Source organism: Moschus berezovskii, chromosome 14, assembly GCF_049115385.1.
Source record: "Moschus berezovskii isolate FMDL1 chromosome 14, NW_MosBer_1.0, whole genome shotgun sequence".
In the NCBI taxonomy this organism is placed as follows: domain Eukaryota; kingdom Metazoa; phylum Chordata; class Mammalia; order Artiodactyla; family Moschidae; genus Moschus; species Moschus berezovskii.
Window position 1 is genome coordinate 82,633,902 of NC_142473.1, and position 11,963 is coordinate 82,645,864.

General features: G+C 39.1%; 1 protein-coding gene and 1 pseudogene across 1 annotated transcript; both read left to right on the forward strand.

Moving 5' to 3' along the window:
* The first annotated feature begins 253 nt into the window (after positions 1–253).
* LOC129537485 (olfactory receptor 5J3-like) lies at positions 254–1,216 on the forward strand. Its single transcript, XM_055396878.2, has one exon. It carries the CDS (start codon positions 278–280, stop codon positions 1,214–1,216), a length of 939 nt encoding a protein of 312 aa, XP_055252853.2. The 5' UTR covers positions 254–277.
* Positions 1,217–10,117: 8,901 nt separating this feature from the next.
* On the forward strand, positions 10,118–11,054 carry LOC129537487 (olfactory receptor 5J3-like; annotated as a pseudogene).
* Positions 11,055–11,963: the final 909 nt, after the last annotated feature.

Consider the following 11,963-nt stretch of genomic DNA (forward strand, 5'->3'; position numbering starts at 1 on the left):
ACACAAAGAACAGCATTTTGAATGTATCCTGAAGCTAAGACTCTAACGTTTTCTTGCTTCAATTCTTGGAATTTTCGATGGGACAAGCAAATATACAGTGCTTGAAGAGACTAGATATTTCTAGTTAAATTTTTTTCTAATTTTATAGCTAAAACAACCAGAGCAGAGCAGTCAATAACTCAAGTCATATTACTAGTTAGAGGTTCCCAGTAGTCTTGATAATGCTGCATGGTCATTCTCAATTTATTTGTTAACAGTTACCAAGATAAACAAACACATGGCTGATGTAAATTTTACACTGGTGACCGAGTTTATCCTTTTGGGACTGACAGATTGTGCTGAACTGAAAGTGGCCCTCTTCCTGGTGTTCCTGCTCATCTATACCATTTCCTTGGTGGGCAATCTAGGAATGCTCCTTCTAATCCACATAACTCCCAAACTCCAAACGCCCATGTACCATTTCCTCAGCTGCCTGTCATTCACTGATGCCTGCTATTCGTCAGTCTTTGCACCCAGAATGCTGCTGAACTTCTTTGTTGAACGGGAGACAATCTCCTTCTCTGCATGCATCGTGCAGTACTTTTTATTCGTGTCTCTCCTTACCGCTGAGGGCTTCTTACTGGCAGCAATGGCTTATGACCGCTACGTGGCCATTGTGAACCCTTTGCTTTATGCCGTGGCTATGACAAAAATAGTGTGTGTTGTTCTGGTCATTGGATCATGCGTAGGAGGCCTAATCAACTCATTGACTCATACAATTGGCTTGCTGAAATTGTCTTTCTGTGGGCCAAATGTCATCAGGCACTTCTTCTGTGACCTTCCCCCGCTGTTGAAGCTGTCCTGTTCTGACACATCCATGAATGAACTGCTGCTTTTAATCTTCTCTGGCGTGATAGCCTCGATCATTTTCATGACTGTGATGATCTCCTACATCTTCATCACTGCCGCTACCCTGAGGATCCGCTCAGCAGCAGGTCGACGCAAAGCCTTCTCCACATGTGCTTCACATCTGACAGTCGTGACTCTATTTTATGGCTCTATAAGCTTTAGCTACATTCAACCAAGCTCCCAGTATTCCTTAGAACAAGAAAAGGCGGTATCTGTGTTTTATACCCTGGTTATTCCTATGTTAAACCCATTAATTTATAGCTTAAGAAACAAGGAAGTGAAGGATGCTGTGAAAAGGGCTAAAGAAATGAAACATATTCCTTGCTAATGTCATGCCATATGTACCAAATTGTTTGTCAACAAATGAGTGCTTTGGATAATGATATTTATATGCATTTATTAAAATTATGAACTGTTTTGCAATGGAAGGAAAAGGCCTGGAAGAATAGCATGTCATAGTACATATGGCTGGTTATTGTGTAAACTAAGCTAACAAACCATACTAAGTTCCAGTTTAGCTATCTCTGGCTAATTCTTAACATTTTTATTCCTGTATTTCGGTAGAGATAAATATATGCGTACAGACACACAATTCAGTTCAGTTCGGTCGCTCAGTCATGTCCGACTCTTCGAGACCCCATGAATCACAGCACTCCAGGCCTCCCTGTCCATCACCAACTCCTGGAGTTCACTCAAACTCACCTCCATCGAGTCGGTGATGCCATCCAGCCATCTCATTCTCTGTCGTCCCCTTCTCCTCCTGCCCCCAATCCTTCCCAGCATCAGGGTCTTTTCCAATGAGTCAGCTCTTCGCATGAGGTGGCCAAAGTATTGGAGTTTCAGTTTCAGCATCAGTCCTTCCAATGAACACCCAGGATTGATCTCCTTTAGAATGGACTGGTTGGATCTCCTTGCAGTCCAAGGGACTCTCAAGAGTCTTCTCCAGCACCACAGTTCAAAACCATCAATTCTTCGGCGATCAGCCTTCTTCACAGTCCAACTCTCACATCCATACATGACCACGGGAAAAACCATAGCCTTGACTAGACGGACCTTTGTTGGCAAAGTAATGCCTCTGCTTTTTAATATGCTATCTAGGTTGGTCATAACTTTCCTTCCAAGGAGTAAGCGTCTTAATTTCATGGCTGCAATCAGTATCCACAGTGATTTTGGAGCCCCCCAAAATAAAGTCTGACACTGTTTCCACTGTTTCCCCATCTATTTCCCATGAAGTGATTGGACCAGATGCAATGATCTTTGTTTTCTGAATGTTGAGCTTCAAGCCAACCTTTTCACTCTCCTCTTTCACTTTCATCAAGAGGCTTTTGAGTTCCTCTTCACACACAGACACACAGACACATCCACAAATAGGGAGACACAAACATAAAATTCATAAATAATGAAGTATCTCTTAACTCATTTTCTCTATTGAACACAGACAAAAAGCAAAATAATTTTAAAACAAAAGGCATTGGTATTTGAACTATCCAAAAAAACTGACAGATACATGTTCCTGGAATTAGCCTGAAATACTTATAGTCAGATATTCTGCAAAATGAATACAAACACAAAAAAAATAGTCAGAAAGAGGACTTGGTTCTTAATTTCTTTCCACTCACAGGTGTTAGTCTAGACCATTTTCTTTTTCTCACCATGGTTTCCATCACTATTAAATCACACAAAACTGAAAAAGACAGAATGTCTCGGTTTCATTACCATTTCACACAGAAGGCCACTAATACTCACAGAAAATATACCCTGAAAAAGTTTACTTAATGTTTAGAAAGGGTGCTGTCAAGTTAATAAAGGGACCATTAATAATCAGACTTCTTCCCCTTTCCTCTAAGGATCTTCCAACATCTTCTTTAGACATTAAACAAAAAATTATCTGACAGTAGTTTAGATAGGAGAAAACACTCTGTGAATTCTAGGGAGAGAAAATATGTGAAGCCAGTTTCTTTCCTTTTGATTCAAATTATATGTTCAGTTTTTGATCACGGCCATTCTGACTGGTTTGAAGTGACACTTCATCATAGTTTTGGTTTGCATTTCTCTAATAATTAGTGATGTTACGCATCTTTTCATATATTTGTTGAACATGTGTATGTCTTCTTTGGAGAAATGTCTGTTTAGGTCTTCCACCCATATTTTGATTGCATTGTTTGTTTTTTTCATACTGAGCTATATGAATGATTTTTACATTTTGGAGATTAATTCTTTGTCAGTTGCTTCATTTGCAAATGTTTTCTCCCATTTTGAGGGAGGCTTCTGGGTTGCTGGTAATGCTGCATTTCTTGTTCTGAGTGGTAGTTACATGACCATGTTCATTCTATTAAAATCTATTCACTGTCAATCTATGGACTTCTCTATGTGTATGTGTATGTTAATTCTTGGAGAAGGAAATGGCAACCCACTCCAGCATTCTTGGCTGGAGAATCCCTATGGACAGAGGAGCCTGACGGGCTACAGTCCATGAAGTCACAGAGTCAGACACGACTGAGCAAGTGAGGACAGTACACTCTAAATCTCAGTTAAAAACTTTACAAAATAAAAAAAAAAAAACAAATTTTATGTACAGATGCATAATGATAAAATCAGGCCTGTAAATACTGATTGTCCCATAGGGATCTCCTTTCCCTAAATTGCTATAAATTGGAGTATCTGGAAAACAGAAACAGTTTTCTAAAGAATACTTTCATTTATAAATAATACTTATATTATTTAATTTTCTAAATACTGAAATAACTAGTGGCAAGTAGGCTAAACAGCACAATGAGAAAGCTGAAGGCTCAGTAAATGTTGTCGTGTTTTTAAATTTATTTTTTTTCTCAGTTTCAGCTAAAATAATATGTACATGGTTCCACTACCTGAAAAGGTAGCAAGTTGAAATGCTTATTATATTAGCCATTCATGCAAAGAAATTCATGTGAAAGTTTACTTTTTACAATGAAATAATACCCCCGCTACTATCAAAAAGGGCATATGACATTTGTACAGACCGTCACAAATTTCCAATTCATTTAATATATTACTTGATCTTGACTCCTATATGGCTGCCTTTTTCTTTCTTTCATTTTTTTTTTTTTTTTTTTGGTATGAGACATCATGTAAATGCATTTGTATGGAAGTAATTTTCTCAGAATAAAATTAAACAATGGTAATATTTAAGCCTAATTTTATATAATTCTTCACAATTTCTCAAGAACATTCAATATCTTGTATCCTAGAGTATGGAACACAAGGAATGGTATACAGATAAGATTATTAAACTCAGAAAAATCAACTTTTATAATCTTTTTAAAAACAATTCTGTAATAGTATGTTCTGTGTGCTGTGCTAATTTGCTTCAGTTGTGTCTGACTCTTTGTGACGCGATGGACGATAGCCCACCAGGCTCCTCTGTCCATGGATTCTCCAGGCAAGAATCCTGGAGTGGGTTGCCATGCTCTCCTCCAGGGGATCTTCCCCACTCAGGGATTTAACCCTTGTCTCTTGCAGCTTTTGCATTGGCAGGAGGGTTCTTCACTACTAATGCTTCCTGGGAAGCCCCTGATACAGTAGAGTCTCTGTGAAAGAAGGGGCCAGACTCCCAGGTCTTGGATAAAAAAACACAGTTATACTAAGTGTGAATGTGTAATTGCTGCTGTTTTGTCTCTAAGTCATGTCCGGCTCTTTGCGACCCCTTGACTGTAGCACTCCAGGTCCCCGTGCTCTTGGGATTCTCCAGTCAAGAATACGGGAGTGGGTTGCCATTGCCTCCTCCAGATGATGTTCCTGACATGTTTTTTCTGTTTCTCTTGCATCTCCTGTACTGGCAGGTGATTCTTTACCACCTGGGAAGCCCAAGAGCTCCTATCAGTTCAGTTCAGTCGCTCAGTCATGTCCAACTTTTTGCGAAACCATCGCCTGAAGCATGCCAGGCCTCCCTGTCCATCACCAACTCCCAGAGTTTACTCAAACCCATGTCCCTAGAGTAGGTGATGTCATCCAATGATCTCATCCTCTGTCATCCCCTTCTCCTCCCGCCTTCAATCTTTCCCACATCAGGGTCTTTTCAATTGAGTCAGCTCTTTGCCTCAGGTGGCCAAAGTATTGGAGCTTCAGTTTCAACGTCAGTCTTTCCAATGAATATTCAGGATTGATTTCCTTTAGGATGGAATGGCTGGATCTCCTTGCAGTCCAAGGGACTCTCAAGAGACTTTTCCAACAACAGTTCAAAAGGATCAATTCTTCAGTGCTCAGCTTTCTCTATAGTCCAATTCTCATATCCATACATGACTACTGCAAAAATCATAGCCTTGACTAGATGGACCTTTGTTGGCAAAGTAATGTCTCTGCTTTTTAATACTCTGTCTAGGTTGGTCATAACTTTTCTTCCAAGGAATAAGAGTATTTTAATTTCATGGCTGCAGTCACCATCTGCAGTGAGCTCACCCTTGCCATCTCCTGTTTGGCCACTTCCAATTTGCCTTGATTCATCAACCTAACATTCCAGGTTCCTATGCCATATTGTTCTTTACAGCATCAGACCATACTTTCATCACCAGTCACATCCAAACCTGGGTGTTGTTTTTGCTTTGGCTCCATCTCTTCATTCTTTCTGGAGTTATTTCTCCATTGATCTCCAGTAGCATATTGGGCACCTGCTGACCTGGGGAGTTTTCATATTTCAGTGTCCTATCTTTTTACCTTTTCATACTGTTCATAGTGTTCTCAAGGCAAGAATATTGAAATGGTTTGCCGTGCCCTTCTTCAGTGAAGAGCTACTATATTATACTATAAAAAGAAACTGGCTGCTTACGTGAGGAAAAGAAATCTGTCTTAGAATTCTCAGACAAATTGAGAGTCTTTTGCAGATTTGTAGTTCATATTATTAGATTGAAAAATTAGGAATATAACAAAAATTAGAAACAAACTAAATATATATATATTAGTATATATCCTGAAAGTAAATAAACTGAGTTAAGCACATTCCAAATGTCTTTAAATGACAAATACAGTCAATGGGAAATCAGTGAGGACTTCACCAATGAAATATCTGTTAGTACTCTATCAATTGTCACATAAAATATCAGGAAAAACACTGAGAATGAGCACTTGTAGCTCTAAACTCTGCACTTCATACGTAAAACTGGTTACCTTTTAATATGAATATTGAGAGAAATCACAGCTCAGCTGATGTTTATATCACATAATTTCCTCTCAACACTCAGAACCTCTATCAAATATGTGCTAATTTTATTTTATATGTGTAAACTTAGAGTCTGCAATTTGGAAATGGTCCAAATCATTACAAAAATAAGTTTGTGACAGCATCTGGACTAGCCATGACAAACTGGCATTATGGTCATCTTTGATACTTATTAGGAGACTCTCAAGTCAATGCAATGAATTTATGTTTCAAAGATTTCAGGTTTGTTTGGGCTTCGCTAGTGTAAAGAAGCCACCTGCTGATGCAGGAGATGGAAGAGACATGGGTTCAGTTCCTGGGTCATGAAGATCCCCTGGAAGAGGGCACGGCAGCCCACTCTCATGTTCTTGCCTGGAGAATCCCACAAGCAGAGGAGGCTGGCGGGCTGCAATCAATAGGGTTGCAAAGAGCTGGACACAACGGAAGTGACTTGGCACGCACACAAGCTTAGTGCCATCTCGGCTCCTTTTCTGGTGGCTCAGAGGTCAAGAATCCACCTGCAATGCAGGAGACACGTATTCACTGGGTCAGGAAGATCCCTCAGAAAAGGAAGCGACAATCCACTCCAGTATTCTTGCCTAGGAAATCCCATGGAGGGCTACAGTCCATGGGGCCACAAAGAGTCAAACATGGCTAGCAACTGAACAACAGCTACCACAACAGAAGCACATGGTCACCAAAAAATGCAACTTAGCATTCTTTACACACACACACACACACATGCAAATCGTAATTACAAACACCATGGAGTTCATTTTTAATAATTTGGTTTTCCCTTATTGTTGTTGTTTAGTTATTAAGTTGTGTCCAACTCTTTTGTGTCCCCCTGGACTGTCTGTGGGGTTTCCCAGGCAAGAGTACTGCAGTGGGCTGCCATTTCCTTCCCCAGAAGATCTTCCTGACCCAGGGATCAGACCCACGTCTCCTATATTGCAGGCAGACTTTTTTCCACTGAGCCACCAGGGAAGCACTTTCCCATGAAGAGCCTCATATTAGTTAGACAAGAACTTATACAACAATTTCCCCTAAGACTGAGAAAAAGCCAAATCCGTGAACTGCTCCAATTCGGAAAGATAGTGGGGGACCTTACTTTCCCCACGCCTCTTGTTAGTCGTTTTGATGAAACTCAGTATTCACAGAATCCCTGGTGATCACATCCTCCAAAGGCCCAGAGCCAAATATAAACACAGGTCAGGAAACTAAGAGAAAGGAACAGACTTCCTTTTGGCACCAGGTAGGTGTTGCATTAATGTGTCCTCGCAAAGGAATTATGAACGCCTTTTCCACTTCTCAAAAGCAGCAACTCTCAGTACACGCTGTGAATGGAAGGGGAAGAAAAATCACCTGCCTCAAAGCTACTCTAATCACTGGAAATAGAACTGTCTCACAATACATGTCAACTAACTCTCTTGAAATAATCAGTGATCTTAGTCCATATTTCCTCAAGTAGCTATGTTTAAAATCTCACATAATTCCATAAATTAAAAGAAATAATTTATTTAAAGAAATTCTTTAAGAACTAAAACCAATTATTGCAAACTATGAATTCTGTTAAATCCGAGGGAAAGAACAGTCATTTATTTGGTCCTACTACCAGAGCTAATCTTGAGACTCAAAGATTAATTTATTTTATATACCTGAATTTACAGCAAAGGAAAAGTACGTTATTAGGCAGTGTAGAGGAAAATTAAGTGATCCTTGGTGACTCGGATAGTAAAGAATTTGCCTGTAATGTCAGAGACTTGTGTTTGATCTGTGGGTCAGAAAGATTCCCTGCAGAAGGCGATTCCACTCCAGTGTTGTTGTCTGGAGAATTTCATGGACAGAAAATCCTGGGGTGATAGTCTATGGGGCTGCAAAGAGTCAGACATGACTGAGAGATTGACACTCAAGCAAAAAAGAAATATGAAATCAATGAAATAAGAAACTCATCATTAAAGAAACACATTGATTTTTTAAGAAACAAAGTTAGTCAAGGCAAAGCTAACAAAACCAAACCTGCAACAGCAAAGTTCCAAAAAATGACTTTAGCCAAAAGCTGTTTGTCCTGTATGTCAACAGACAGTCTTATCTCTATTTTCCCTATTAGTTTTACTTTGGATATAAAGCAAACTTTTAGAGAGTGCCTGTGGTATACAACATAGCTTTCACATGCTTTCTTATTTAATTCTCATAACTATGTCTTGAGGAAGTGTTATAAATGAAGCTAAGAGATATGAAACCACAGCTTAATGTGGTAAAAAGTGTCTAGTCATTCTTTTTACATCTTGTGCTTTGGTAACATGGACATAATCAAAGGTATTTTGTGGCATGGTTTGCAGTATTTGAATTGTTATTAATAACTTACATAGCGCAAGTGTTATTAAATAGCTTACTTGACACCACATGGGTAACAAGGCATAGAGATCCAAACTCATTCATTCTTCATTCAATACCAGGGAGTATTATTTCCAAAGCACGGATTTTGGAACGTCATATTCATTAATTTTTAGTGAAAATATATTCAACTGTTAATTGGATGTGAAACATGTTCTATATTATTTATTTGTTGGCATTCACAAAGCAGAGTCATATACTATACACTCCTAAAAGTTCTGCAGTAAAGAAAACCTTCCTTAAGTATTTCCCCAATATATTAAATATCAAAATCTTGCTTTTTAAAATTTATTTATTTTTAATTGAAGGATAATTGCTTTACAAGAATCTTGACTTTTATGTACTTTGAGTTATATGATAAAAGCCTAAAAGAAAATAATGATCTAACTATTCCTGGATAATTATAACAGTAAAAATTCACTCCAGTGTTCTAGCCTGAAGAATCCCAGGGATGGCAGAGCCTGGTGGGCTGCCATCTCTGGGGTCACACAGAGTCAGACACAACTGAAGCGACTTAGCAGCAGTAGCAAAAATTCAGGTATGGGATGAAATATGCCAAAAGCATATGCATTATACTTGAAATTAGATTTGAGACTTTTTGACTGCCAAGATTAAAAATATTGAAAATTTTCTATCTTTATTTAAAAAATCTAACATGGACTAATTCAAGCCATTGGATAATAAAATGGGAAATCAGAGGATGAAATAATTAATATCTATTAGAGGAGCAAAGAATGACTTCCTGCAGTGAGTGAGTTTTAACAAGTAAGGTATGTTAGGATAGACAATTTTTAAATTTGTTTCTTTCTATATTCTAGATGCCCATGATTGCCATTTTCCATTTGTTTGGATAATCATTAAATTTATTAGATGATATTCTATACATGCATATGTATATGCATATATATGTTCTATTCATTTGTTGTTTTTATTGCTTAACATATGTTTTTTGTCTAGGTGAAAAGGTTGTTATAGAGAATAATTTTGCTAGATGTCTCAAGAATTTACCTGTTAAATACTGATTTTTTTTTGCTCTTTATTAACAGATGTACTTTCTAAAAATATGAGCTTCTTGTCTATGTCTGGAATTTGGACAATACTGTTATCCAGGATCTATCTCCTGAATTTTCTTTGTTAAAGACACCTCTTAGGGCTCTTCACGAGGACTTTAATTCTCTAGAGGTTCTTTTATGGTGCATAATGCCAGGTTACATGCACTGGTGACACTTTGTACCAAATAAAGTTTTATATCCGGTAAACTTTTCATCCTTGAAAGAATTGGATTATTATAGATTATTATTATTATTATTGAGGTTTCCCTGGTTGCTCAGACGGTAAATAATCTGCCTACAGTGAAGGAGACCCTGGTTCCATCCTTGGGTCAGGAGGATCCTCTGGAGAAAGCAATGTTAACACAATCCAGTATTCCTGCTTGCAGAACTCCATGAACAGAGGTGCCTGGCAGGTTTACAGTTCACGGGTCCGCAAAGAGCTGAACCAGACTGAGTGCCTAACACTTCACTTTCACTTGCAGGTTATTAACTAAAACCATGCAGTTTTCTAAAGCTACTGGCAAATGGAATTCGTATATTCAAGTTGTTCCTTTGCTTCTTTTCTTTCTTCTCTTACCCTCTGCAGACCAGTCTTAGAGGAGTCACGTAAATGGCTGACAGCAATGTCAGTGGGATAACCGAATTCATCCTCCTGGGGCTGACTGCTAACCCTGAACTGAATACAGCCCTGTTTGTGCTGTTCCTCTTGATCTGTCTCATTACTGTCCTGGGCAATGTCTGGACTGTCACCATCATCCTGGTTAGTGATCAGCTCCACTCTCCCAGGTACTTTTTCCTTAGCCAGTTGGCTTTCTTGGACTTCTGCTCTTCCTCAGTCTATTCCTAAGTTGTTGGTGAACTGCGTAGCAGGACAGAAAGTTATCTCCTACAGCGGTTGCCTCCTTCAATACTCGTTTGTCAGCTTGTTCCTGACCACGGAATGCTTCCTCTTGGCCGCCATGGCCTATGATCGGTACCTCGCCATCTGCCGTCCTCTTCACTATAAAGGTCTCATGACACCCGCCTTCTGCATCCACCTGGTCGCTGCCTCCTATCTACTGGGTTGTGCCAACTCACTCACCCACCTGTCTGGTTTGCTCAGTCTGTCTTTCTGTGGGCACAATGTCATTAACCACTATTTCTGTGATATCCCACTGCTTTTCCAACTCGCCTGTTCTGACACCCATTACCATGAGGCTTTATTTACTGTCCTCTCTGGAGCCACGTCAGTGGCTACCTTTCTGATGGTGGTTAGTTCCTATCTGGGAATCCTTCTCACCGTCCTGAAGACACAGTCTTTGAGAGGCAGATACAAAGCCTTCTCCACATGTGCCTCCCACCTAACGGTAGTGAGTCTCTTCTACGGAACAGTGATTTTTACTTATTTGGGGACCAGCTATAGCTACCTGGATGAGAAAACCAAAATCTTGTCTGTATTCTATACCCTTTTGCTGCCAGTACTAAATCTTCTGATATACAGCATAAGGAACACAGAAGCCAAAGAAGCAATGAGAAGAATTATCATGAGAAAAATATTTGCTCAGTGACTATAATTTTCAAGCGAGACTTTTAAGAATATTAGTTGACGCTACATATGGGTACGTTATTAAATATGTGTGAGAATTTTGGAGAAAAGAAGGATGACATTTTAAGTTAGCATATGCACAAAGGTACTTCTCATTGGCGTTTGGAAACAGATGCCCATACGTTATATTACGTTTTATGTGTGTGCATATACGTGCATACATATGCAATACTTTCTGTCACAGAGGAAGAAACCTTTTCTTCTACTTTCTGAGGGTCATTAATTAAAGGACTGTGGATTAAACTGACAGAAGGTCGATTAACGGGGGAACAGATGAAGTTTATTCATATGTATATAAAAGTGCACACAAAATTTACTTGTTCAATAATTTGACAATAGAGGAAAGGGAGAGGGAAAAATGGCTTCTGTGAGGAAAACAAATGGGCTTCTAAGGGAAGAGATGGAGATGAGAAGTTCTGGGGCATCGTTTGCTTATGGTAGAGGCAGGCGGCCTTCTGTGTCTCTTCCTGGCAGACAAAGCAGCCCCAAAGAGAGGGGGGTTATGGCAGCCTCACGCTCAGAAGTTCTGCCTTCAGTCAGATAAAGGAAGCTCTGAGCAGTCTCTCTACATTGAATCTGAAGTGTCTCCAGTATACAATAATTTTATACCACTGTACACTTTGAATTCCTTCAATTCCCAAATTATTATTTTGAGTCTCTTCTAACTTCTTATGTAAGAAACTGACACCATCTTCTACAGATGTTTAGCTATAAAATATGATTCTCAGTTTTGATTGAATAATAATGAACCAGTAGGTGATAATCACACAAACACCCACAAATACATGCTTCTATACAAAGCACCTCCCCCAAGAAATCAGTTACAAAGAGTGGTCTCAATTTTCCTTCTTTTTTAAACTCTTGAAGAACT

Excerpts from the sequence above, each read along its gene's own strand:
- LOC129537485 (XM_055396878.2), top strand. The coding sequence starts at position 278 with ATGGCTGATGTAAATTTTACACTGGTGACCGAGTTTATCCTTTTGGGA.